At 51.5% G+C, this 26,996-nt stretch overlaps 11 protein-coding genes across 11 annotated transcripts; 5 read left to right on the top strand and 6 right to left on the bottom strand.

Moving 5' to 3' along the window:
• Window positions 1–82: 82 nt before the first annotated feature.
• Window positions 83–1,790, top strand: sld2 (the record flags this gene model as incomplete). The annotated part of the gene is made up of 2 exons (XM_056904908.1): window positions 83–233; window positions 316–1,790. The coding sequence occupies 2 exons, from the start codon at window positions 83–85 to the stop codon at window positions 1,788–1,790; spliced, it is 1,626 nt and encodes a 541-aa protein (XP_056769015.1).
• Window positions 1,791–2,015: 225 nt separating this feature from the next.
• On the bottom strand, window positions 2,016–3,220 carry N7458_001526 (RING finger domain protein; the record flags this gene model as incomplete). Its single annotated transcript, XM_056904909.1, has 3 exons — window positions 2,016–2,288; window positions 2,343–2,908; window positions 2,965–3,220. The coding sequence occupies 3 exons, from the start codon at window positions 3,218–3,220 to the stop codon at window positions 2,016–2,018; spliced, it is 1,095 nt and encodes a 364-aa protein (XP_056769016.1).
• A 273-nt stretch (window positions 3,221–3,493) lies between these two features.
• On the top strand, window positions 3,494–5,492 carry N7458_001527 (rRNA 2'-O-methyltransferase fibrillarin-like protein; the record flags this gene model as incomplete). The annotated part of the gene is made up of 4 exons (XM_056904910.1): window positions 3,494–3,770; window positions 3,832–4,013; window positions 4,075–4,343; window positions 4,400–5,492. 4 exons carry the CDS (start codon window positions 3,494–3,496, stop codon window positions 5,490–5,492), a joined length of 1,821 nt encoding a protein of 606 aa, XP_056769017.1.
• A 1,039-nt stretch (window positions 5,493–6,531) lies between these two features.
• Window positions 6,532–7,528, bottom strand: N7458_001528 (Fig1 domain-containing protein; the record flags this gene model as incomplete). The annotated part of the gene is made up of 4 exons (XM_056904911.1): window positions 6,532–6,910; window positions 6,962–7,289; window positions 7,364–7,432; window positions 7,498–7,528. 4 exons carry the CDS (start codon window positions 7,526–7,528, stop codon window positions 6,532–6,534), a joined length of 807 nt encoding a protein of 268 aa, XP_056769018.1.
• Window positions 7,529–8,561: 1,033 nt separating this feature from the next.
• On the bottom strand, window positions 8,562–10,911 carry N7458_001529 (putative exonuclease; the record flags this gene model as incomplete). The annotated part of the gene is made up of 3 exons (XM_056904912.1): window positions 8,562–10,629; window positions 10,692–10,839; window positions 10,899–10,911. The coding sequence occupies 3 exons, from the start codon at window positions 10,909–10,911 to the stop codon at window positions 8,562–8,564; spliced, it is 2,229 nt and encodes a 742-aa protein (XP_056769019.1).
• A 361-nt stretch (window positions 10,912–11,272) lies between these two features.
• N7458_001530 (translation machinery-associated protein 16) lies at window positions 11,273–11,921 on the top strand (the record flags this gene model as incomplete). Its single annotated transcript, XM_056904913.1, has 3 exons — window positions 11,273–11,444; window positions 11,500–11,584; window positions 11,639–11,921. 3 exons carry the CDS (start codon window positions 11,273–11,275, stop codon window positions 11,919–11,921), a joined length of 540 nt encoding a protein of 179 aa, XP_056769020.1.
• A 341-nt stretch (window positions 11,922–12,262) lies between these two features.
• N7458_001531 (MAM33 family protein) lies at window positions 12,263–13,337 on the top strand (the record flags this gene model as incomplete). The annotated part of the gene is made up of 4 exons (XM_056904914.1): window positions 12,263–12,443; window positions 12,550–12,730; window positions 12,792–13,255; window positions 13,312–13,337. 4 exons carry the CDS (start codon window positions 12,263–12,265, stop codon window positions 13,335–13,337), a joined length of 852 nt encoding a protein of 283 aa, XP_056769021.1.
• Window positions 13,338–14,441: 1,104 nt separating this feature from the next.
• N7458_001532 (Zn(II)2Cys6 transcription factor) lies at window positions 14,442–16,134 on the bottom strand (the record flags this gene model as incomplete). Its single annotated transcript, XM_056904915.1, has 3 exons — window positions 14,442–15,503; window positions 15,576–15,878; window positions 15,946–16,134. 3 exons carry the CDS (start codon window positions 16,132–16,134, stop codon window positions 14,442–14,444), a joined length of 1,554 nt encoding a protein of 517 aa, XP_056769022.1.
• A 2,738-nt stretch (window positions 16,135–18,872) lies between these two features.
• Window positions 18,873–21,461, bottom strand: N7458_001533 (uncharacterized protein; the record flags this gene model as incomplete). Its single annotated transcript, XM_056904916.1, has 3 exons — window positions 18,873–19,013; window positions 19,081–20,922; window positions 20,949–21,461. 3 exons carry the CDS (start codon window positions 21,459–21,461, stop codon window positions 18,873–18,875), a joined length of 2,496 nt encoding a protein of 831 aa, XP_056769023.1.
• Window positions 21,462–22,298: 837 nt separating this feature from the next.
• On the bottom strand, window positions 22,299–24,110 carry N7458_001534 (sugar porter family MFS transporter; the record flags this gene model as incomplete). Its single annotated transcript, XM_056904917.1, has 5 exons — window positions 22,299–23,270; window positions 23,320–23,419; window positions 23,489–23,724; window positions 23,796–23,994; window positions 24,073–24,110. 5 exons carry the CDS (start codon window positions 24,108–24,110, stop codon window positions 22,299–22,301), a joined length of 1,545 nt encoding a protein of 514 aa, XP_056769024.1.
• A 609-nt stretch (window positions 24,111–24,719) lies between these two features.
• N7458_001535 (glycoside hydrolase family 36 protein) lies at window positions 24,720–26,909 on the top strand (the record flags this gene model as incomplete). The annotated part of the gene is made up of 1 exon (XM_056904918.1): window positions 24,720–26,909. The coding sequence occupies one exon, from the start codon at window positions 24,720–24,722 to the stop codon at window positions 26,907–26,909; it is 2,190 nt and encodes a 729-aa protein (XP_056769025.1).
• Window positions 26,910–26,996: the final 87 nt, after the last annotated feature.

Here is a 26,996-nt window from a genome sequence, read left to right on the forward strand (position 1 = left end):
GACGTCACCGCGTTAATTGATTTTCGCGTTTCGCGTCCATCCTTCCTCCCTTCATATGCGCCCGGCCGCATCTCCTGCAGCAATGGCCGACCACGTCCTCAATTCAAGCGCCGATGTTGCGTCGAGGGCTCTTGATCTTCGTGCAGACTTAAAAGCCTGGGAGAAAGAGTTTGCGTCCACACATGACGGTCGCAAAGCCGGTCGCGAGGATATCAAGAAACATCCTCTCATCGGTAGGTGATGGGTCGTTTCCCTAGGACCCTCAGCATATCGGATGAATATGAAGTCGCTAATATCTATGGACTATGGTTTCAGCCGCAAAATATAAGGAATATGGACGACTCAAGGCACTAGAGTCCTCTTTGAACCGGCGCGAGAACCGACAGGAATCCGCCGACGCCCAGTCCAAAAAACGAAAACATGGTTCTCCCACTGGACCAGACGCTGCGCAACCGCTTACGACGCCACGGAAGTCGGCCAAGGGCATCTTTGCGACACCATCTAACAATCGCAGCAAGCAGGCTCACCATGTCGACGAATTCGTTTCCCCTTCGACATTCCGCAAGTTATTCAGCCCTAGCGCGCATCGACAGAGTGCTCCAGCCCCATCGCCTCTCAAGGCTGCAATTGGACCGACACCGCAGCGTGATGGGAAAGCCCTGGGCCTATTCGACATGCTCTCGGAGTCGGGAGGAAGCAGCGCGACACCGTCAGCAAAGAAACAAAGAGACTTCTTAGCGGCAGGGTTCCAAACACCTTCCAAAGCAAAGACATTCGAACCTATAGCAGAAGTTCCAGAAGAGGAAGAAGAGAGTACACGACTTTCTCGCACGCCTGCATCCTCGACTAAGCAATTCTACCTGGCCAATCTGTTCGCAACACCCACTACCATGCGCTACGCTGCTATGGTCGAGAATGACGACAAGAAAATAGGACAAGAAAATGCCCCTCCGATAATGGAGGCTGCATCGCCAGAACCTAATACCTCTGAGACACCATCTTTCCTACGGCGATCGAACTTTACTAGACTTCCACCTCCCACTTCCAATGATCAGGGCGTAGGACTCAGTCCTATCGCCTCCCGCAAACCACTGCAATTCGCAGGAAAGGGACTCTCGCATTTGGTACAAGGCCTACGAGCGATGGAGGAAGAGCGTGATGATGACGAGTGGGACATGCTTCGGGAAATCGAAGCAGAGCATGAGGCAGCAAACCTCCAGGTCCCCCAGAGTCAAGCTGTACCGGAGAATCACCGGCTATATAAAAAGAAAGGACAGAAGCGAACCACGCGAAGAGTCATTATGCGGCCAGTTGCGCCTCGGCCGAAACCTCGATCGAATCCCACGCTGGCGCCTGTCGAGGAAGGCGCAGAGAGTGATGACGAGCTTGTTGCGGTTCCTGAAACTCAGCTCCCAGCGGGCTCCGAAGTGATTGACGACACGTATGAGAAGGAGGGAGACGCCGCCGACGATGTGGCCTCTTTACATACCATCTCTGATCCCGAATCTGATCCAGAACCCGATGTTGAGTCAGACGATGACCCGGAGTATGGCGAGACATCCAAGCCTTTGGCTCGGGCGAAGAGCTTCTCCGAGCGCATCAAGGAGGCTGTTTCCATGACCAAGCCTCAACCAAAGGAAGAGCCGGTGAAGGCACCGCCAGCTCCGGAGAAAGAAGAGAAGGCGCCCAAACCGCGGATGATCAAGGCCAACTCCCAGACTCATACGAACTACCGGAGTCTGAAGATCCATCACCGAGGCGGGGGCCGTGGACGGTTCCGCAGGAGATAGAGGCATCTTTGGGGTTGCTATAATGTTCACGAAGAAACGATTGCATTCATAATTAGCATCAACAGGTACTGGTCGGTCACAGCAATTAGATTATGCGTTCAAAAATATTGCGAAGTGGTCATTTGATGTCGTCTGGTTACTATGAAAATTCCCGTATAGTGTACACGGCCAGCTAGTCTTATACTATACTCTACTGTAACCTTTGTTAGTCGGGAATGTATCGATCTAGAAGATGCCGATTTCGCTCCGGCCACGGGGCACGTCGACCTGAGCCCCGACTCCTAGATACTGCCCCTCGTCCTGGGCTTGACTGAGAACTCTGGGGCCTTGAGACCCGGTCAAACAAGCTTCGATCGCGCTCATTAGCCGGCGATGCACTACGGGCACGAGCTGAGTCCCGACGGGTGGAGCCACGGCGATGATAGCTCGCATCTCGACTCTCCCTATCGCGGGACGGAGGCCTCGAAGTCGGGTATTGCACATGACGATCCCAGTCTTCTAACGAAATATAAGGGCTTCGTAGCCACGCCAGCAATTCATGAAGGAACAAACGAGCATTTTCCCTCCCCAGAAAATCGCGAAGCAACTCTTCTGCTTGCCCAGCACTACCTTTGATATCCACCGTCCGTAGAATGGCAACAACGTACTCGAGCAAGAACTCGGCATTGTTTGCCCTCCGTTGCTCCAATCGCTGCTGTCCAGAGCGAGGAACGGGGTCCCGCCTTTCTTCCGGTGCGTCCTCTGCCTCTGGATGCAAAAGCTAAACACCTGCAGTTCACGGCGGATCCATTTCCGAGCGCGCGAAACCAGTGCTTCGTCTCGGTTGAAATGCTCCGGTGTCACCTCGGTGTATTGGGAGAGTCGGTTCGACCCGACCCGGAGGGAGTATAGCTGATTGCGATAGACATTGCGACGGACAGAGAGCGGGTCGCTGGGTGCAGGCTGTGGTTGGTGCAGACGAGTTCTTTGACGACGGCGTTGTTGTCCTCTTAACCGGGTTTCATGCGGTAAAGGCGCGCGGACTGTAGTTCCGCGGGCGTTGACGGGAGGGACAGTGTATGTCTTTGGGCCTCGAGGTCCCTTCACGTCATACTGTACTGCTGTGAGATTGGCCTTGCCTGTATCGTATTCACAATCAGTCTCTTTCCCTCAAGCACGATCAAAGCGCACGTACATAAAGGACAATTTGGCTGCTGCTCTAGCCAACTAAGCAGGCATAGATAATCGAAGTTGGCATGGTGGCAGGGTACTCCGACACATGGCTCTGTGATGGTATCCAGACAAATGACGCAGGGATCAGCACCCTCGGCCTCCTCGTCCGCTACCTCCTGTAGGGTCTTCTGGAGGATTCGTTGCTGCAAATCTCCATTCTCTGCCATGAAGGCCGGGAGTGGAGAAGCGGAGGACAGGAAGGAGCTGTTGGGGAACATCTCTTATCGTACTTTCTTATCGCCAAGTCACGTTAGAGGAGGGACCGCCCGCGGCAAAAACCCTCGATCGAAGCTTCCCAAGCTGTCCTGGGCCGAGTCACTTGCAAGCTTCTCCAGACAGGGCAGATCATTTCAATCGATCGCAATCTCGAGGTCTGCGCGATCTTCGTGATATGAACTAACCTGGTAGCGAAAGGACTGTTTCCGCCACGTCAAGACGAAGACGCGCAATTGAGTCAGAGACATCTTGAGATAACGACGTGAAAACTCTCGATGCGATCAGCCAAGGCAGTTATCTCGGAGAAACTTGTGCGCTTGGGTACTTCAACTGCAGCGATGTCTTACGGCACCGCGACCTCCCAGCGGGGTCCCTCACATACCCTGACCTCGCTTAAGCGCTGGTCAGTCGCGACCAAAGACCTCCCAGGTGAGAGGGCTGGATGTGCCAGCGAGACTGTGGCCTCTTCTGTGAACTTGGAACTAACAGTTGCCTGTGGCTTAGCTGTCTCACAAATCAAGACCATCCATGTCTACGACTTTGACAATACTCGTGAGAATCATCGATCGTCTCGTCATCCAAGACCGCAGATCTGACTGAACCTGCTTCCTAGTGTTCCTGAGCCCCCTCCCCAACCCACAACTATGGAATGGTTCGACCATTGGATTCCTGCAGGCCTGGGAAAGTTTCGCAAATGGCGGGTGGTGGCACGACCCCAACATTTTGTCTTCTACTGGCAAGGGTATGGAGATTGAGGAGCCAAGAGCATGGAATGGATGGTGGAACGAACAAATTGTGGGACCCCCGGTGTTTTCCTCTGACTTGCCAGGTTGATCATAAGCTGACACTGTTAAAGCTGCGCTTGGTGAGATTGAGCATGGATCAAAAGGATGCGCTGACCGTGCTCCTCACGGGTCGAGGTGAAGCCAACTTCGCACCGATCATAAAGCGCATGGCAGCAAGCCAGCAATTGGACTTTGACCTCATCGGGCTAAAGCCAGAAGTCGGACCAAACGGTCAGCAATTTGCATCAACAATGATGTTTAAGCAAAAATTCCTCGAGGACCTTGTTTATACATACGACCAGGCTGACGAGATTCGCATCTATGAAGACCGTGTGAAGCAGTACGTTTTCTTTCCTCTGGGGAGTTTGGTGTCATAATACTTACATCAGTCTGCAGTGTCAAGGGCTTCCGAGACTTCTTTGGCACATTGAACCGGAGTTTGCAAGCTGGACATGGCCCAGTGCCTCGAAAATCCCTCAATGCTGAAGTTATCCAGGTAACCGAGGGGTGTACATATCTCGACCCCGTCATTGAAACTGCGGAAGTACAGCGAATGATAAATTCTCACAACCTTGCCCGCCGCAACCCATCTCTGGAAAAGGTCAAGTCCCGAAACACTCGGCTACGTATCAAACGAACGGTGTACTACACGGGATACCTTGTCTCGCAACAGGATTCACAACGCATAATTGACGAGATTTTGAGTCCAATGTTCCAACAGCAAGGACTTGCTGAGTCGACTGAGGTGAAGTACATGGCTAACAGCATTCTGATCACACCACGTCCTGCCACTGCATCCATTCTGAGTAAGGTTGGAGGCATGGGAAAGAAAATGAGCTGGCAAGTGACTGGACTGGGAGTGTTCGAGAACAAGGTTTGGGCCGCTCAAGTGGTGCCTATTCCCTCCATTGAACCCGTGCACACGGAGAACCCCTCACCACTCATCGTTCTGGCTTGTCGCAGAGGATCTCGTCCAGCCGATGCAGGCAAGATTCACAACTGGCAGCCCATTCCAGCCGGGATGGCCATGAAGATTGACACTGTCGTTGGCGAGAAAGTTGTCTTGCGAGTTGAGGAAGACAACCCGTACGAGGGCGAGTGGGATAGCCAATTTGCCAACCGAAGCCACAAGAGGCGCCATCAACAGGAACGCGATGAAGACATTCTTTATCCTCACGGGAGCCATGGCAGTGGAGGCTATGAGGCTATGAACCAAGCACAGTCACAGGGTTATCACCCATACCATCGTCCCGGTGGCGACCGGCACTCGAATGATGAAGCCTCCCGGCGAGGTTCTCACCGAGGTCGCGGTCGTGGAACTGGCCGTGGTCGAGGCTCTGCCCGTGGGGGTCGTGGTCGTGGTCGTGGGGGTCGCGAAGCTGGGTCAAACCCGTACTACAAGTCCCTTGATGACCAGGGGGTTGGTGGATATGACGGACCTCACGACAAAGGTGGCAATGGAAGTGGAGGATTTCCAATGGACTACTAAGGTCCAGAGTGCCTGTATGTTTAGTTTATTTATCGATTGGGGTGGTGTTGCTCTTTCCTATCACGTTTTTACGGCTTCTGTTGCATCGGTTATGGCGCACATCGGCTATGGAGCTGGCAAATCCGCAGACATTGTTACATTGTTGTCACTTAGGGAGTCCGTCTATCTTTATGAACATACTATTATAGATAGTCCATAGCAAAACAGAACCATCAAGTTTTCCATTACCCCGCATTCCTTCAGCTCTTAGTCCTCGACCATATCTGCCCATTTCACAATGGGAAGCTCAGTGACCATCTCCGGGCCGAGTTTTGAAATATTGTTTAACCAAGACACCCTATGACTGAAGAACTTTGACTTGAAGCTGAAAGAGCGTATTGATTGGTTTAGGTTATTTGATTTCCATTCACTGAGATTTAACTATCTAATACGGCATTCGACCAAACGTTGTAGACCAAATTTTATGCAGTAAACAAAACTGATAGATCAACCAGCCGAGGCTAGATCAATTCGATAATTCAGCACGGAGAAACATTGGTTTATACATGGGTAAAAATGAAACGCCTCAAACCCACAAGCAAAATTGAAAGGCGATAAAAAATACGGCAACCAGAACACCGGCCGCAAGGCTGTACAAGAAACTTTCACATCTGACGGTTCATGATATTCAATCAAAATCAGCTCGGCATATCCTGACGGTGGAAAAAGATAGCCCGTAAAGACCCATTGCATGCAAATGTCATGTAATGGGAGGATCCCTGATCCTCTGATATGTTCGTAGATACCCAGATTGTCCAAGTCCAACCATTTCCTGTTCCCAGATGGGAGTTGTCCTCCCAGATTTCATGTTCCATAGATTCCATTCCGTGTGTTGCAAGCCATGGTCGTTGGCTCGTAGATTCGGTATTATTCGTGTCCCGTGCGTGTCATTCGGTTATAAGGCGTTGAGGTATGTGTAGCGTGTCGAGAGGTAACATGTGCAAAACGTAACAAATAAATGAACAAATGATAAAAGCAAAAATCAACAGTCAACAACCATCTAGTCATCGTCTGTCAATTTCCTGAGCATGCTTATGCTGAGGATCATTATGAGGAGGCCGATGGTGACGATGACCAACAACACAAAACCGAACCAACCCAACACCATGGCAGAGGTACCAACGCCGCTCTTGACGACGCTGTTACCCATATCTTGGGCTATCGTACTGGCGGCAACGGACGCTGTGTGTTGCCATAATACTGATACCAGCACAAAGACGGAGGACACGAAGATCAAGGCAAGAGCAGTCTGGGACACGGGTCTTGAGGGGAAAGGCTTGACTTCCACGGCAGAGCCGGACTCATCAGGTTCCTCGTGCCAGCCAGGGAAGGTTGCGAGGAGGATGAAGCAGAAGAAGGCGAGGATGACAGCGACGATACTGGATGGAATTAGCTTGACTCACTGACATGGTAACAAAGTAACAACTTACAGAAGGTATGGGAACACAACTGCGTCCTTGAATGTTGACGCAACCCAGATCAAGTTGAGTGGATCGGCGTCGACATTAACAATCTCGGCGAGGGCAGTGGCATTGGCGTTACAGATGAACGAGCCTCCATCGGGCTGAACACAGATGCCAAAGTATCCCACGCGGACTTCCAACTCGGCACTACGCACAATGTTGGACATGGCCGTTACCACACCAGGGTCGACTTGCGCGAGGTCTAGAACCGGCTTGTACTTCTCATAGTACATAGAGATAAGGAAGATATTGGGGATCTGCGGGGAGGATGAGGAGCATCCGGCCAATAACAGTGCTGTAGATGGTTAGTACACATTCCAGTCGGGGAAAACGTGGGATAATGTGAAAGCAATGCCAACCATGACGTACATAATAAGATAATCGCAACTGCGATGAGAATCATCAACACATGGTGGTATCCCACCATGGGAATGAATCCTGCAGATTAGCATTAGCAAGTTTGTCTAGTAAAGTAATGATAGGAATCTGGGGGTTTGACGTACGGGTAACGCCCTGTGCAAACGGAATTGCCATTGTGACGGGTTATGGCGCACAAGCAGCTACCTCTTTCTAGATCGTCAAATAGACTCACTTCTCGGGGCTCCGAGAAGGAGTTTGAGAAGCTGAGTGTAGAGTCAGAACCTCCACTCAAACGCCCGCGGCGCTGCTATGAAGCTCGACGAGGATAGACGGCCGTCACTTGGCTTCGAAGATAAGATCGTTGGTATGGAATGTGGAGGAGAACGAGGAGGAATGTGGGAGATAAGATGCGAGATAGGTCGAAGATCGAATTGATTTCTGGCCGTCGAACTCGAAGTCGAATGCACACCAGATGACAATTGAGTAGAATAAGGCGTGTCTTCGGATCTGGGTCGCACCTAGATAACAGACTTGATACTGGTCAGAAGCTTCGAAGCCTTTCACAAAGCAGGAGTAAATCGATTTGTGTTAAAGGATAGGAATGTGTAGAAGGAATGGAAAGGGGGAGGGAAGGAGAGAGAGCGTAGCTGCAGTCCAGGAAAACCACTTCAGACTCAAAATTGTCACGATGCAGCCCTTTGGAGGCTGGGGATGGAGACGGATGTATGGGAATCTGGGAGGCTGGGCCAACCGTCATTGTTTACCTTCCCGCTTCCCGGGAAACCAGGCCTGACCGCTTTCTGTTTCAGATGTTCTGTCAGGGACAACCGGGCGCCAGCTGGATCACGCTAGTCCCGAATGGGGCTAGCGCTGGTCATCTTAAAGTTGGCCCCACCGCGGGTCGCCCCCCAGCCTCCAGTTTATTTGCCCAACCAACACAGCAATACTTGGATGGACATTACGCTGGAGCCTACGGAGTACAGAGACTAGAGCATCAAGTTTCAATCATGGGAAGTGCGACACAACCAAATTATGTTATTAGGATAGTAGAAATGCTTCGCCTAATCAACACAACAAATAAAACATAAAACACCATCAACTCCATGCCCGAATTGCCAGAGAGGGATCCCGCGGCCAGGAAAATGCACGCCAACAAAGACTCCAATCCAGTCCAGTACTCCATATCCCGAATTCAAATGCATGATGCCTAGTTCACCGCAAACGAGAAACGCTTCAGATCCAATGGGGTGGTCTGTGCAGAAATGCTATGATCCTCTTCGTCTTCTTCATCGCTGTCAGGAATAATCAGGTCTTCACTACCCTGCATGCCAGTGCTGGAGGCTCTGGGTGCAAGCAGGGACTCTCCATCGCTTCGTGAGTCCATGGAGTCGGCCTGGCGAAGCTTAGTTGGAAAGTTGATAGATTGAGACCGAGTTAGTGCTGCCTGCCCCATGCGCTGCAACGGGGTTAATCGCTGACGCTGTTGGGCACGGTTCTGAGCAGCCACTGAGGGCGTCCGGGGCGACGCAAGTGGTGTGGGTTTGTTGCCGGATTGAAAGACAGGGATCCTGGTCATTGGGGATCGATTAGACGAAGCCTTTGATCCCGCGTCAAAGGTGTATTTCGAAAGAGTTGCCGAGTTCTGTCGCTGAACGTGATAGTCTAGGGCTTGATCAAACTCGCAACTTTCAGATGGTTCATCCGCAGTTCGGGTTTCATCTTTCGGCAGTGCATCGCTGTCTTCAGATTGTGGAATAGATGGACTACCTTTCTCGCTCTCGACATCTGCCTCCAGTGCACTTTGGATTTTAACTGGTGTTTCCATGGCATCTTGCACATCTTGCACATCTTGCACATCTTGCTTAAAGTCAGGGTCGAGAATCCCAGAGAAAATATCTTCAGCCACCTCATCGGAGAAAACGTCCAGGTTCGACTTGCGTTGTTTCTTGGTTCGAGAGACTTTCTGACCACTAGGGCTTGCTTTGTCGGCATTGGGGGTAAAGAAGCGGCTCCGAAGGTCTGGACACGCCGGGAGCTGATCATCATCGGTTTCAGAGCATAGTCTCTGTCGCTTGACAGGCTGGAGAGTAGATGCCTTCGCGGTTTGTGCGAGGAATGAATTGCGCTCAACACTCCGAACCATAGGGCTGCGGCCCTGATCAGGCATGGCCCGGAAAGAGGATGATCTATTCAGAGCCGAGCGATAGGGAGAAAAGTTTGCTTGCCAGGAGTTGTTCGCATTCCGTTCCAGAATCAGTTGCTGGCTCGGGGACGGGGTGAGACTGTTCGGATCCAGCTCGCCCAGCGGCATCCGCTTTGGGGTCCAGGTCGAACTGATCGGCTTGCTTGGTTTCAGCTCGGAAGATGACCCCAGAGTCTGACGGCGCATAATCCCCGGGTGGAATTTACCTCTAGCCAACGGTTTCAACTCAATCAGCTCCTTGGTGGTCGGGTCCAAGTCACCGCAGGCCACGCCAGCCGCAACCTCTGCTGCCACGTCCGCGCCAATAAATGGCAGCTCATCAAGATTGATCCCATCTTCTGGCGCTGTGAGAGTCACCAGCTTCTTGGCATGCGGGCAAAACACCCGCTGGTAGAGGAAAGTAAGCTCCGCCTGCTGGAATTTCGCGTGGTAGTCAGCTGGGACTTGGATATGGTTCTCGAACTGCAACATGCGCAAGGTCTTCTCCACTGTTCGATGCTTGCGAATACTGCGATAGGCAGTCTTCAATCCCATCTTGGGAATATTGGCCAGATAGTCACACCCACTTAGAATGCACATCCGACGGAAATCTGCATCACTCCAGCCAACTAGGCTAACCTCACGACAAGCGGTGAAGTCTGCCCGATTAATTTCGATGCAATCTCCATGTTGGTCCATTTTGGACAATAGTCTCTTCGCACCGAAAACCAACAAATCCGAGTCCTCGGAAATGATCCCATGAATGAGACCATGCTGCTCCAAATACACAAGCTGAGCATCTGCTTCATATGGTGCCACAACATATTGAACATTCATCTTCTTCAATTCTTCAATCAACTGGCGGGCCATGTATGGCGTTACATCAACGGCCTTCTGGAACTCCTGGTAGGCTTCTGCCATACGACCCTTGCGTTGGAGGTCCAGTCCTAGTGCCTTGCTCTCCTGACGTCGTCGATATCGCTCTTGCTCCGTGCCGGCTTTACTGGGGAGGTTATCGCCGTCGAAGACAAGGTATGGGGTGACGCCGAAGAAGAGGAGCATGCGGACACGATTGAGGACGAAATCGAGATGTCTGTGATCCGCATGTTAGACCGATGGTGCATACGGCTCAAACTGGCCATGTAGGGTTCTTACTTTCTGGTAGGCCTATCCAGGACCAATTCCACGGAGCAGGCCACTGTACCACGGTGGAGCCATCCATAGGCATCGACGCCCAGGGTCTGCCCGGTAAACTTCTTCACATGACAGGGATTTTGTATGGACTTGAGAAGCCCATGAAGTCCTGTGTCCTGTCAGCTTATCCAAGGTCTGCCTTGACCCGACCGAGGCGACATGACATACCCTTGATACCCATGGTGGGCACCGTTTAAAGGGCAAGCGGGTCCTCGTATGTACTGACGAAAGCAGACCATGTATGTTCAGAAACAACCGATGTTCAAAGGGTTGAAGAACAAAAAAGTATGAACAAGACCAGACGGATGCAGAATCACCGAAGAAATCACCCCATGGCTGGTTGCTGGAATGTTTGTTTCCTGGTTTGTTCCCCTCGACGCGCAGACGCGATGCCTCGCGCATTTGGGAAGGCGGTGATGTCGTCGCGACTTCCATTGACCGCCTAATTCTGCAAGCCGCTCGAAAATAATTATCGCTGCCCGCTCCACTAGTTAGTTCAATAGTTCAAGCAATTCAAGCAATTTTACAAGCAAACAGCCACCATGCCAAGTGTCTCCCTTTCCAAGGTGCATAAGCACATTTCCAAGAAGCGCGGCGCTATGAACTCGATGCACGAGAATAGCCGTGACGCCAAACGTCTGCGCCGTGCGGGCTCCCGAGAGGAACGAGTGTCCCACCATGCGGGAATGACCCTCAAAGCTCGCCAGCCATACAGTGAGTACAATGGCTGAAAACTTGAATGCCATTGTGCGATCTAACCTTCAACTAGTGGAGCGCATTAAGTATTTCCACGATGTCGTTCAAACTGTCGAGGAACCCTTGTCCGATGCCCAGCTCGCCGAGATGATCCAGAAGTATGTGCACTATCACGGATTCTCTCTTCGAGACTCGAGACTAACGTGCTACAGGTGCATCCACCGAGACCAAGAAGAAATCGTACAGCTCAAGTCCGAGCGCCGAAAAGGTCGGCCACCCACCAGACGAGAGGAGCTTTTGAGCCAACGGACAGAAACGGAGGAGAAGGAATTCAAGACTGGGTTCTGGCTGCCCGACATGGGAGATGCAGATGTACTGCACGCTTTGAAGCACTGGAACGGCATTTGGGCCGGACTCAGCTCAGTGAAGTTCATTCGAATCACACAAGAAGGAGCCAAGCAGGCCTCAACCTTCCCACCCAAAGGCATGTCATGATTTCGGGATGTTTTCTTGTTAAGTGGGACAATTGGCGCATACGGAGTACATGGCCCTATTTCTCTCGTCGTATATAAAATTCTTGCATCTGCATTCAATATTGCACTGTTCATAATCATATTCTATATTGTTCCGAATCGCAAATAATTGATCAATCCCTTGATGCTGTCAAAAAGAAAAGTATTCGGCAGATCTGCAGGCCAAACTTGGGCGGTCCCAAAAAAAAAAGCGTGGGTCTTGGCGCTAGCATCATCGGTTGAGCTCGGCCGCGTCTTTTTCTCCTTCGAAGCTCTCTCCGTCCAACACATCCCCGGATTCGATTCATATCATCCACCGCCACAATGCTGTCGCTCCGTGCCTTGACTCGATCTGTCCCGCGCTTCTCGCGCTCCATCGCCCGCACTTCTCTGCGCCCGACCACCCTGGCCAAGCCCGCCATCGCGCAGCCCTGGAAGCAGACCATCAAGCCCGCCTATGCTGCTTTCTCGACTGCCAGTGTCTTCCGGGAGCCCGCTGGTGAAGGTAAGTGGACAAATTCAGTCCTTATCCAGCATCTAGCTCAGGGATACAAATCCGATGCGGGCGTGCGCTTTTTTCTGTAAACTAACGTCCTTTATGGGTTTTTCAGGTGACATTGAGCTCATCGCCAAGCTTGAGGAGGAGCTGAAGCACGAGAAGGCTTCTGGCCAGGAGGATGCCAAGGAGCAGCAGGCCAGCATTGACTACACTCTGGAGGCTGGTCAGTGGCAGGCTAAGGATGTCGAGGGTGAGCAGGAAGTCGTCCTGACCAAGACCTTCGGTAACGAGACGTGAGTTTTTCACAATCTCAGCACTCGGCCCATCCATGACTGACCGGTATTCATTCCCTAGCATCCGTGTCACCTTCACCGTCGCCGACATCAACAACCTCGCCGAGGACCCGATGGATGATCTCGCCGACGATGCTCTCGCCGACGAGGGCGACTACCAGAACAAGCCCGCCGAGAGCGAGGACGAGATCCTCCCCCCGACCTTCCCCGCCCGCATCAACGTCACCATTGAGAAGCCCGACAGCGGTGCTCTCCTGGTTCAGGCCGTCATCCAGGACGGTGACCTCCAGATCGAGGAGATCTCCCACTTCAAGAACGCTGAGATCGCCAACGCCCAGACTGCTGAGAAGGACTGGTCCCGCCAGAGCTTCTATGCTGGACCCCCTGCTGAAAACCTTGACCCTGAGCTCCTTGCTTTCTGGGGCCGCTACCTTGAGGAGCGTGGCCTGAACCTCGAGTTCCAGAACATGGTCACCGATTACATTGCCTTCAAGGAGCAGAAGGAGTACGTTCGCTGGCTGGAAAGTGAGTTTACATGCGCTACTACTATAAGCGAAACATTTACTAACACTATTTCATAGACGTCCGCAAGTTCGTTGCTGCTTAAATGATTCTTGGAATCTCAACCTTTCCCTTACCACCTCACCTCATGGAATTGTCGTCAACTACGTGAATTTGCGTGGAGGAACGTTCCAATCTGCCCACCCCGTGTTACTCTCCCCTTTCTCTGTGATAGCTCGCCTAGTGAATCGGTCTTCCTTGGCGCTACCAGCTCATACAGTCCGAACATGTACCAATAATTTCTTATCATATATGCACAATCGACCCTTTGAAGTTATCTTTCGTGTCTCTTATTCCAGGACAGTGTTCCACCCTATATTGACAACGTTAGCTTCAAAAATCCATCATGATCTGATCGATACTCGGCTCAAGAACACCGGATTAAACCTGTTTGTTTGCTCTAGACAGGTCAAGAGTTAATTCCAGTCAAACCCCGTCAAGAAGGCCCCGCGGTAACCTCGTAGTAGCATCTCGCCACTAGTCCGTACATCTCTGGCGAGTGGAAGATGTTCTAAACCGCTTAGTTTCAATGCACTCGTCTACTTAATGAATGCCGCTCCCGTCTCCCTACCTATTGATGATCGAGTTTAATTACCAGGTGGCCAGTAGGGCGGAGTTACTGGCCCTGAAACCTGTCTAGGCGGTGCGGTTCTCGAGAGGTCTTCTTTTTTTCTAATTTTTCCATCCGAGACGTTAGAGACACTCTTTATTATTAGAATACTTTTTAGATTTCATGTTGGCTTAAGTTGTGTGGCCAAAGTGGTACGGTGCCATCAAGTTGAACCTCAACCTTCCACAAACCTGTAGCCAATAATCGCGTCGCTAGGTATATATTTCATCATAATTGATTTGTAATAAAACACAGCCGTTTACAAAGGGTGATTTAAATTATTTGCCCCAATTCTTGGAGCTCGTCGAGCTGTATGTTTTGCACGTCGTAGTCGGAGGTAAAGGCTTAAGGTTCCTGCGTGAAATATATATCGCATAACGCGAACGGAAATTATCCTCCGTTAAGGTCATCCAGCGACAACCGAAATTGAAAAAGAAGTGGATATATAGACTTGGAACAATCTCCACCTTTATGTCTAAACAACAGATCAAGGAAGGAGTCTATGAAGCCCCGACCGAGGCAAAATTATCTTGATAGCTCCTAGAATTGGCCATGGATACACTCACCATTCAACCAATCGCGCATCGGATACGACACACACTCGGTGCCTTGGGCATCGAGTCCCAGAGAGCTAAGCCTCTCCACTGCACCCTGCTCTGGGACGGCGGATTCAACCTTTATAATACATTCGAGTTGACTTTCTAACAGCATTGCTCGGCGCTGGGCCCACCAGCAACGGTCTGCTGGTAGGAGACGACGGACCGCGCGGAAGAAGTGCAACAGGAGGAACAGGGCTCGTCGGGCGTGGGTGGCTACAAGTGATCGGAACGTGTGGCAGAAGTGAATAGGATAGGAAAAGAGGTATCGAATGATATCCGAGATTCGGACAGCAGGCCCACGGTCATGATTAGTGCCATTAGAAATGACTGGCTCGTCCTGGATGGCGACGGAAGAGAACATCAGGGCCAATATAGGCGCCAGTCGACCGGCCGACTCTGAATACGCCGCGAGGGCAATCGGGTCGTCAACAACACGATCTGGAGTCACTTGTGGTTCGGAGCTATCCGTGCTCTCCACAATTGATGAGCCATGAGAGTCGTATCCTCCCAGAAGATATGATTCCATACGACCTAAAGAGTTGTGCGGCTGTTGCTGTCGTTGCACGGCCTCGACAATGCGGACCCGGGGCCTCTCAAGTGCATAGGTATGGAAAGGGCTCTCACTATCTGTAGCAAGAGCACCCGTCTTCCAAAACAAATAGCGTAGGCCGACGGACAGATTCATCAGTGGATCAGATGAGAGATCTAATTCGCTTGCGAGCTCGCGAGAAATGGCTGGCGACTCTGATAAGGTGAGGGGAACGGCCGCTTGATCTATGCTAGACCACGCATAGTGGTACAGCAACAGCGATACGGCAATGAGCGCATCTCCAGGAGTACTTGAGATGGGATTGGACAAGGCATCTTGATAACCATGCAACGTCTTGGCCAGATAGTTACGCGCTGCATTGTGATACTGGCCCCGTTGCCGGTCTGTGGATGTCGCGAGGACAGACCGATGCGTTGCAGCAATCAGAAGAATGGCATTGTGGAGGTAGTCAACCTAAAAACAAAAACGCTGTGAGCATAGACCAGCATTACTTTGAAAGAGATGATGTAACTGCCCTATACATACCTGAAGGGATAAACGCAGCAACGGCCCTCGCCAGAGCTCTGGAGTAAAGACCAAGGTAGTGGCCGTATGTGTGACGAAATGATGCATCAATTCTCTCTGGAAGTCACACTCCTCCACCAGACATAATGCCTCTAAGCTGGGCCTTGTCGGAGGTGAGATCTCTCTCCGCCGAGGGTGCTTTCCTTGCGTCACTGGTGGAGATGATGGAGACGCACTTGAGGCTCGAGATGATTCTGGGTTTGACCGAACGCAATTTCCTTCTCTCTTCATGCAGTTACCACACTTTGGGACTGCTTCGTCGCACTATATATAACAAGGATCAGCGTTCCACTCATCAATTTCAAAGCGAGAGAGCCGAACGAACACTCACCTTGATTCGGCGCTGCTTGCAGGCTATACAACCATTGCGAGACTTGGTATGTCGACGTCGCAGCCGTGGACCTTCACGCAAGTTATGCACAAGATCTACCCGCTTCTGGTGGAGAGTACTGTGGGAAATGTTCACGAATCGCTCATCAGAAGAGCGATTAGTGGTCTTCCAGAATGCTGTAGATGACATTGAGACGGTGGGATATCCTTGCAGGAGATAATTCAATCTCGCTGTCAGTTTGGGGTAGCATACCCGAGTAAAATCAAGTCAAGGGTACGATCATTAGGCATCCGCAAATCTTTTGAAGGTGTCCGTGAGATATATGCGCCTATAAACACAGGATTTTGCCCACCGGGTGGGGCTATCCTGTCTGGGCTGCCGCCGCTTTAATGAGGGCGCTCAGGCTCAGCCTCACTGAGTAGATATCAGCAGGGGCTCATGCTCAGTGATCTGGTCAGTGCAGTCATGGGATCGCTCAATGATCGCTCAGCCACTGCTTACTCACCAGCACTCATTGTCCAGTCAGCGAGCCGTACTTCTTTTCTTCTAGCCCAAGCAGACTACACCTAAAATGGACATGTGCCGCAGGGTCATCTATTCTGTGAAGACTAGTGCGTAATGGTGCGTAGGAGGTCCCCCCTAATCTAGAGGTCTCCGGCTAGTCAAAAACCTGCGCTGTTAACCCTAAACAAAAATAAAATTAAGGCGGCCTGTCCTGTTCAAGATTATGTTTAAAGTGGCCTTTGCACAATATCACATTATATAATCTAAAATATAAAAGGAGACTGGAATGGAAGTTTGGAGGCTGCCTTGTCTAACGGTGAGGACGAGGAGATTCCTTTGGCCCTAGCAGAATCCTAGGCTTCAGAACCGTCTTGGACCTTTATTCCCGCTGTCTTGGGGTGGAATCCTAGATGGCTACGGTCTGAGGACGGTGGCCCGCGATCAGGCCGGAATCGGGAAGTAGGATTTAAGGCCCCTCCTTTGAGCCCTTTGTCTGAATCTCTTCAAGATTCAAGTTTGTGTTATCTATACAATCAGAATTGACTCATACTGTTCTACCTCCGGTACGCTATCTTTGTGTTACCAAACTCCCTACCTGATCAACTAGTATTATTCTACTAGAGAGCCTTTACCCTTACAATTTCTGAATCTTCTTCTTCAGTCACTTAAGGAAGATGGTTAATACAAGGGCTATACGTTCTACTAAGCCTACTTCTGCTTTTGCGGAACGAGAGAATATCCTCTCTTCTCTATCCTCTGAGCGAATAGGCAGCGTGTCTCCTACTATTCAGCCCTGACCCAAGGCCTTCTACCCTGCAAGTACATAACCCCTTTAAACCTCCTATCAGTACCTTACTGTGAAGGAAAATATAGGGAGTCTCCTGACAAGATTACTTTCTCTTCGAAAGTATCTTTTAATAAGGCCCCGTGGGGGACTGCTGGGTATATGGGCACCACGGGCGATGAAGCTGGCCAGGTATGAGCTCATCTCGAAGGCCTTTATCAAGGATGTCATGCGAACCTTTCACCAAACCATTAGAGGGCTTTTCAGAAAGCTTCTGCTTGCCGATTGATCCAGTCAACTACGTCATGCATTTAGAGGATCTTGAGACGATCCTCAAAATTCAGTTGAAGTTTGAATGCACACTCTAGTTACCACCTTTTCACTATCTAAATAACCCCTTTTCTATACTCGTGACTCTGTAGCCATTTCCCTCTACCTGACCCTCAGGTCTCTTCTTAATTTCGATTTGATTGAGAAAGTCCTACCCCTTACATTTATTCCATTAGTCGGATTAGCGAAGGTCTTATCTGGAGGAAGTATAGCTAAATTAATAGCAACTAGATCACTTGACAAGACAATTAAACTCTAGTATATCTGTAGGACTTGCCTTATAACACTAGTTACGCATGTCAACCAGGTACGAGTAATTATGTTCTATCCTAGAAGCAAATACCTTCTTTCTATGTCAGACGACAAGATATTGCGTTACTAGAACTTAAGCCAAGAAGAAAAATGCGTTAAGACGCGTAGTGATGCATATAAATTGGGTTCATCCCTTGTGTAAAATGGGCTCCTGGAGTAGTTATAGACATATCCACGGAGGCTACTCGTGCCTCCAGGGGACATACATCAGAAGGCACTGAGATTTTGAAGGATAAGGTAGCAGAGAAATATGTCATGTCTGATGTGCAGATCCGGCGCATTATCGCTATAAGTGACCTGGACTAGAAATTACAAATATTCGCGGGCTAATGATGAGTTGATGATTGTCCATGAGGACTTGATCTCTGCTCTTCTCATCGAGAAGGAAAATAATAGTAAAATATTCTACTCTCCCGACCTAGTTGGCTCCATTGTCCGTCGCACACGCCGGCAACCACCAAAAAGCCTCTAAATCGTACCATAAAATCTAACTAGAAGTTGCAAAATCTCTCTCTCAAACCAGAAAAAGCTGATGCGCAACTACCTTGACCTCTTTTCAGATCCCTGGTTTCAGACCTTTGAACTGCCACTGTATAATATACAAAATGCGAAGATAGACCCTATGTCCTACGCGTCGAATGTAGTGGTTTAGAGTGCACATTCGGCCTTGATAACCTGTCTGACTTTCACCAACCCGAATCAGAATAGGCCTCATGCCCGCAAAATGTGTCACATTTTCTCAACCTGGATGCTGGTGGGTACAGTAACCGTGCTGGTCATAACGCCAAGCTTCTCTACGGAGAGTCTTGTGACAATACTACCTGCGATGGAATCGTTTATCCCAACGTTAAACATTTATAAATTCTAGCTTTGTCAGTGTAAGAGAGCTCTTAACTTGGACTCGGCCTTGGACTCACTATTCAGGAGCGCAAAGTATGTGTGCGAGCTGCGTTAACATGGTCTGTGTCGTAATAAACAGCTCTTGTGAGACTCTACATCATGTTCTCAATCCGGTCCCTCCGATTGACCATCGATACGTCCGAGTGATATGCTGGCAAAGCGTCACGTCGGCCGAGCTAGGCACCTTTCCCCACTTGACCCGGGCCAACGCAATATGCAGCAGTCGACGCATTTTACGCTAAAGCAATGAATTAGTCTTCAAGTTGCATTGTGTTAAGGGCCGGGCTTTTTGCAGATAGACACACCTGATGTTCCGCAGGGGTGACGGAGATGACAGACTCTAATGCGCGGACAAACGTCTCTCCAGCGGCGCCGAGGCTGGAGTCAAGGTCTTGGCTGGAGGGTGACAAGGTCATGTATGCAATCGCGGAGCCCAGAAATAGAAACACGTCACAATATAGAGGGCTGAAGCTGAACTCAGACTCTAGTAAAAAGACGTCGCGAAGTGCCTCTGACGCTTGCACGACAGACATTGAGATATTCCGGTGAGTGGCCGTGTTCAAAAGAGCATCCCTGTCGACTCCTTCGACTGCGTCAGTCATATCCCATGTCGCTGAATTCAGCAAAAATAAGATGCGGACCAAGAGCCGCGCGTACGCTGGAAAGATCTCGGTCTTATAGGAGCAAGCAGTGAACGAGAATCCCCCATCGGAATTGTTTTGAGCGTTCCCGCTTGGTGGAGTGTCGAAACCCTGCGCGAGACGTTCAAGTTGCACACGAAAGTCGTCACCTGCAGTAATGTCCGAGTTCAATGGCTGGTAACCCGTCCTCCCTGCAAGCCTCCGTCGCATGAGGGATTGACGGTGATCAAGTAACGTCTCGAGTGCAAGACTAAACGGCACGAAGAAGCCGAAAATATCAGAAGGGGTGTTTGAATCCAGTGACGACGGCGGGCGACCACCAAACTGCGGCTCGTTACTATGGTCGGTCGTCGGAACGCCTTGCCAGGCCAACTCGCATATTGGCATCGACACCTCCTGGCATTCGAGGTTGGTGATGGATACTGGGACGTTGTGAGACAACGCCAGCTGTTTGTCCCATATATACAGGCTCCACCAAACTCGGCGACTTTCCTCCAACTCTTCCCTGGTTGCAAAGACAAAGCGATAATCGGACCCATCAATGACCTTGTTATCTCTCACCCCAATAGAAGACTCTTCGGTATCATTAGGGTCGGGAGATTTGAACGGGGAGTCGGCATAAACGATGCTTCCTGTCGATGGGACTGAGGACGGTTCCCCGTTGGGCGACGGCCGCTCCTGCACCCGCTGCGATGGTCCATGGCCCATGACATCTGCGTTTAGTCTGTATTCCTTGGCCAACTGAAAGGCAGTGTACCACCACCTCGTCGCAAAAGAACCGACCTCTGTCGTCATGGAGACTAGTGCAAGATGCATATAGGTGACGACCTCATCTACAAAGCGGTGTCTGCCGCTTGACATGGCAACAGATGAATGAGGTTCATACCGATCGCCCGAGTCAGTATTTTTGGTTGCCATGTGATCGGAATAACCCTCTGTAGTTCGGGAAACCAGGTGTCGAGGGTCGTGCAGGAAGTGGAGTGTCAGTTTAAAAAGACTGCGCAAGAGTCGGGCACGAGCAGTAGGAGAAGCGCCGAAGAAGGGCGATTCTGTCGTGGCAGCCGCGACCAGAAGCATACTTGATAACAGCGCGAGGGAACTTGGTCTCCCTTGGGTGGGAGATGTGAAGGAGGAACGCCGAAAGATATGGCACAACAGTAGAGGGGAGGCTGGAATGCATAGCCCTTCAGATTTATCGGCAAAATAAGAGTCCAGGAGATCACAAGCTAACTCAGACGAGATATCTTGGTCGAGGTAAGGGTACAGCGGTTCCAATACGGCGTATCTCCGCTTGATGGGCAAGCTCGATGGTGGTCGTTCCGCACAGTGCCTCTGTTCACCTGGGCGCGCACCCGGTGAGAGAATAGACAACTGTGGAGGCGGCCGGTGAGCGAGGTCATCATGGTCTGGGGGTTCCTCGGGGATGGCGTGGGGCAGGCGAGGGTTACCAGGCTGGTCGAGTTGGCTGTCGACGATAATCCGACTTCCATTCCAAACATCCACTAGCTCGTCAGGAAAAAGAGAGCGCTGACCGGCTGTTGTGTCGTTGGCAAGCTCGGCTCCCAGGAGATGGGCATGCCGTTCCCCTGGTCTTCGTTGCTGATGTCCGCTTCGGGTTGAGCTTGATCCGAGTCAACATTGTGCGCATGGCCAAGGTGGGCAACATCCGGAGGGAGCAGATCTAGGTCCCCCTGCAATACCTCTGCACCGCTCACAGTCCGGTCGAGAAAGCTGTTGTTGGTCAATATGTTTGGCCTTGGGGATAGCATGTCAGCTGAGAACAAGCTCTTCCTTGGGAGGCGACCGCGACGGCGGCTGGCCCGGTTATAGGTGCAGAATGTGGACGCATTCGCGCATCGGCCACAGGGCTGGCCAGTGTCACACTTTACGCGGGAAACATGGCAGCGATCACAGGCCTTGCTTGCGCGCACTCGCCACCGCTGTGTTCCTCCGTCAGGATCTGGGATTGCGTTGGCTTGGTGAGCCAATCCTTCGCCTCCGTTGTAACACAGTGTTGATTGTGGGAGGGAGCGAGTCGTTTGCATGTTATGGAGAGGCGCGGGATATATCCGCCTGTGGAAGGTACACGAAGACGTAAGAAACGAGGCAATTGCGAGATGGAAGGATGGTTGACAGAATCAGAGACGGCGAGAGACCACAGCCATTGAAAGAATGGTGTGCTCTTCCTGGTATAGGGTGTCTTCCCGCCCCCCGACCACACCGGTAAGGATGTAGCAGGGTTAGCAGAACCGGGAAAGTTGTAGGTATGGCCCTTGGAGAGGAAGTACCATAGAGTTAACGGCCGAGGAAGGTCTGTGGTCTGTGGTTTGGCGCTTTCATCTGGGGAACCATGCGGATGCGGGGAATGTGGGGAAGCTGAAGTTGATCGAGAATAATCCTTTGGCCACTTCACCACGTGGCCTCTGGCCACATGACACTGTAAATCCCTTGTTCAGATCAGGGCACACAAATCTTAGGTCCATGTCTTAGTGTTGGAGCACCAGAAAGTTAAGCATATGCTTAGCACATTGTAGTCGCTGGGTACAATATTGTACGGAATCATTTGAGTGCATATGCCTAACACGTGCCAAGTATATGCTAACTTTCTATAGCTTATGGCTAGGCAGTTGAATCAGAAGCCTTGACCGGGTCAGTAAGACTCGTAGCTACCAGATGCTGCTTTAAAATTTCACACTATTTATATAGAGATATCTCTTTGGCATTTGCGCATGCATAACTGCCTGCCTAATCCAGTGAAACTTGGGCTCCAGTCTCACCTCACCTAAGTTTCCCCATCCGCTGGGCCTAGCGAAGCACCGGTCGCATCGCACCAAGTTCCCCCTAACATCGACTCACTGCCACAATTCTAGGATTTAGTGCGCCTATGCCGTCACCTGCAGAGAGTGCTCTTTGTGCTGAAACACAGCCTGGTCGAGCTTCTCCTCAGCAACATGTTCGTCGATGTGCACTGTGACAAAAGAGTCTCCGAACACCTCATTGATCTCCTCAAGCGACTTTCCTTTTGTTTCGGGTACAAAGAACCAGACACAGGCTGCGGTGACGACGTTCATGACGATGAAAAAGATGTAGTATCTCCATCCAACATTCGTCAGGGCTGTTGGTGACGCCTGGGCCAAGATGACCTGGATGATAAAGGACCAGAAGGTTGCGATAGCTCCACCTGTTGTTCGGATCTGTGTGGGGAAGATCTCAGTGCAGTAGACAGGGCAACCTGAGTTCCAGCTGATGGAGAAGATGATGTCGAAGAGGAGGAGGAAGAGGATGCCAAACCCGTTGGCCACCTTGTTGGGCCCGCCGCTGAAGACAGCCACGATGATCATGACGATGGCAATATCTATTCCCATTCCAATAGAGCCCCAGAAAAGAATGGTGCGGCGCTTCACTCGGTCGATAATGAACGCGAGGCACAGCAGATTAGAAAGCGGCCCGAGGATGCCCCAGACGCCCGCGAGCGCCAGCACCGTGGGACCCTTGATCCCGAGTGACTTGTACATGATGGTCTGATAGTAGTTGATGGCCGATATACCGCAGATCTGCTGACCTATCTGAATTCCGCAACCCAGGATCAGCCGCCTTCGGTATGAAGGCTTGCGCAGGATGCCAATGAGGGACGATTCCTCGTTCTCCTGTTCCCAAACAATCTGGTCTCGTATTTGGACAAATTCCTTTTTGGTCAGTGCCAAATGTTCCGGCTTGCGAAGCTTCTGCAGCAATTTATACGCCTCCTCGTACTTCCCTTTCTCGATAAGGTACCGAGGTGATTCCGGTAAGAAAAATGTGCCGATGAAGAGGACGAGCGCCCAGAAGACCTGTAGACCAACAGGGAAACGATACTACACCTGGTGTCAGCAGCCAGTGATGTCATTAGCGCGAGCAACATACGGTAAATTGGCCATTTGCATAGTAGACGGCAAAACCAATCCAATTCGACAGGGCGTAGCCAAGGCCGATGAATTGTGCATGGAGGCCCACAATGCTCCCGCTGCAGATGAACCCGGTTAGTGACGCTGTAGCAAAACAGTGATCGGAGCGAGGTCGCAACTTTACTCACCGGTGCTCTGGAGGTGCAAGTTCAGATTGGTACTGAGGAATGGCGAAGTAGATGATTCCAATAGCGAGACCTGCGATCAGACGTCCAGCGATGAGCATCCCCACATCTTGCGCAGCAGTCTGCAATACAGTTCCGATGATTGCGACCACGGAGCCGATCCTAAGTGTACCGCAGCGACCGCTCCTTCTGCCAATTGGCCAGGATAGAAGACAGCCTATGGCACCGCCGGCGGTATACTAGAGTCCCCAGGTTTCGAGATCAGCCTTCTGATGGAGTGGGCAGAAACAGGTCTAACTCCGCATCTTACAGTCGAGATGATGGCACCAAGGATGGCCGTCGAGGGGTGGAAGAAGGTCGAAAAGTATTCTTGCGCCTGTGCCGTGCCGAAAATGCCTTGAGGTGGGCTGGTCAGTATCATGGCCCCAGGCTGGAGGAAGGCATGAGAAGAAGACTTGACCAACCAGAGTCGTATCCCCAAAGGAGTGAACCTATGCTCACAAAAATTGCTGGAACAGGAGTTAATAGCTGCTGTAGTTTCAATTCCGATCCATGTGCACCAATGCTTACTACAGAAGTAACTATACCCAGTTGCATAGTCTGAGATGATGCGATGAGACGACATGATGCTGGAAGATGAAACGGAATGTCGACGTGCTCAACATGGATCTGGTTGTGCCAGCTTAGAGGAGGCACAAAGATATATACTTTGTCCACAAAAGAAACAGGAGCGGACGACTGCATATCGAGCATAGCCTCTTTTATCCCGCTGTACGGCTGCCTGGTATCAGCTTAACGTCCAAACTTAGATTCTAGAGTAGATGGAGGATCTCTTGTTAAGGTTGATCCAATCATCCTGGGGCGGAAGTGGCGCGCCCTCAGCTGGCCAATGGACAGGAAGTTTTGATAGGCGATCGGGCCGATCCGGCAAAGATCACGAGGATAATATGGGGAAATAGCCGACGCCAATCATTGCTCCCGCCCACGGAGATCGATCGTGGAACTTGTGGGGAGCCGATGCCCGCACATCTCCTGATCTCCTGGCCGAGCATGGGAAAGGGCCGATTTCATAGCCGACGCTACTGTAATTTCCAATTCTATCGATCATAAAGCAGAGACTGGATACAGCACAAGTCATCATGCACTTCAATCCCCTTCATCCAGAGCCATTACCAACAACCTGGTGCTTCCATTCCATTGCTGACACTCCTTGACGTTGCTCACATCCACAACCATGGGCTCCGTTTCCCACAGCCCTGGCGATATAGTTATCCAGTGGCAGCCTCCAGGTCTCAGCCTTCAGATCTCGCTCGACGACCAACTGGCACCATGTATCGATCATGTACTGCCGGCTGGCCACGAGCCGCCAATCAATGTGTCCCCCCACTTTGCGTCGTCGAAGCTCCCATTGAACGGTGTCCGTGTGGCCGGGCAGGGCCACACCACGAATAAAACCGCCAAAGCCATGGTAGGAGGTGTTCTCTCCAGTCGTCTTCGCTATCAGCATCATGTGGAACGACAGGACGGCACCACCTTCACCCTCGCCATTGTCTCCTGTGATAACATCCTCGGCATCGAGGTGACACATACCTTCGTGGTCTTTGCCGGCATCCCTGTCCTTCGAAGCTGGTCTACACTGCGGAACCTATCCTCTGCCTTCATGACCATCATGCAGGCCTTGTCCCTATCCATTGGTGGATTGACCAGCGGCACAAGGAGCTGGTCGGAGAGCTATTCGGTCTGGACAGCCCACAACACCTGGTTTCGGGAGGCACAGTGGCAGGAGAGTAGCCTTCCTGATGTGGGCATTGATGATGTAGGCCTGTTGGAGCTGAATGATGGCCATCGAGCGACCATGGCTCGTTTCTCTGTTTCGAACCAGGGATCTCTGTCTACCGAGACTCATCTCCCCATGGGAGCTGTGGCACGGAAGGACGGGCTAGACACGTGGCTCTGGCAAATCGAGCACAATGGCTCCTGGCGTTGGGAGATTGGTGACTGGCAAGATGGGTTGTACGTGGCTGCTGGCGGACCGACCCAAGCGGATCACGCCTGGGAGGCGGTACTTCGCCCGGGTGAAACCTTCATGTCCGTGCCGGTTGCCCTTTGTCGTGTGGCGGACTCCTTGGAGGAAGCCTTCGCCACATTGACCGACTATCGCCGATGTCTCCTCCGTCCTCACGTGGATTATGAGCGCTTGCCAATCGTATTCAACGACTACATGAATTGCCTGATGGGTGATCCGACAGAGGAGAAGATCCACGCTCTTCTAGAGCCCGTGAGGGGATGTGGAGCGGAATACTTCGTCATCGATGCTGGCTGGTATGCGGATGACAGCAAGTGGTGGGACGATGTTGGAGCATGGGAGCCGTCCCAGAAGCGCTTCCCATCTGGATTCAAGGCCTTGTTGGACGGCATCAGAGCCAAGGGCTTGATACCCGGTCTGTGGCTCGAGCCAGAGGTGGTTGGGACACGGAGCGTCGTTGCGAAGCAGCTACCAAACTCTGCATTCTTCCAGCAACGCGGACAACGTCTCGAGGAACGAGGAAGATATCAACTCGATTTCAGCCAACGCGTTGTGTGCGAGCATTTGGACAGAGTCGTGGACCGCCTGGTCCGCGATTTCGGCGTTGGATATTTCAAGTTCGACTACAACATCGACGTCATGACCGGCACTGATGCCGACGTAACAAGGGGTGTTAGCACCGGCGCGGCACATCTCGCGCATCATCGTGCGTACCTGCAATGGGTCAAGGACCTGATGAGTCGCCATGATGGCCTGGTGATTGAGAACTGTTCTAGTGGCGCACAACGTATGGATTACGCCATGCTATCGGTTCACACCCTACAATCTACCAGTGATCAGCAGAACCCGTTGTTCTACGCGGCAATTGCTGCGGCGTGCCCGACTGCCGTGGTGCCAGAGCAAGGCGCGTCGTGGGCATACCCGCAGCGCCGGTGGAGCGACGAGATCAACGTCGTGACCATGATTAACTCCCTCTTAGGCCGAGTTCATCTGAGTGGAAGACCTGACGACTTGGAGCCCGCGCAGTATGAGCTAGTGAGGCAAGCCATGCAAGTATATCGCGACGTGATTCGCAAGAAGCTGCGCACTGCTCGGCCGTTTTGGCCACTGGGAATCCCGCGTTGGCACGACGAGTGGATCGCGCTCGGCTTGGCTTCTGCAGAAGGAACTCTGCTGCTCGCCGTTTGGCGAAGGTCCGGGTCCACCAAGTGTTCTCTCCCTCTGCCTCAGCAGTATAGAAACTTGCGTACAGTCTCCTTACTGTACCCTGCCAAATTCGAGGCCCAGATCGAATTAGAAGAGGGCGGATTAAGCATCGAGTTACCAGCAGTTCCATGTGCTCGCCTCCTCCAGATTTCGCCACAGCTCAATCAAGCAGCTGTATACGAGGAGGTATAGCGAGGTTGAGAAACTGATGGAACCCAGTAGCCTGGGTGCGATAGGGCTACACCTCGTAGAATCACATTTAAACCGCTTAACCAATAG

The sequence above is a fragment of the Penicillium daleae genome (genome assembly GCF_028827525.1).
Source record: "Penicillium daleae strain IBT 16125 chromosome Unknown utg000002l_segment0_segment0, whole genome shotgun sequence".
Taxonomy (NCBI): Eukaryota; Fungi; Ascomycota; class Eurotiomycetes; order Eurotiales; family Aspergillaceae; genus Penicillium; species Penicillium daleae.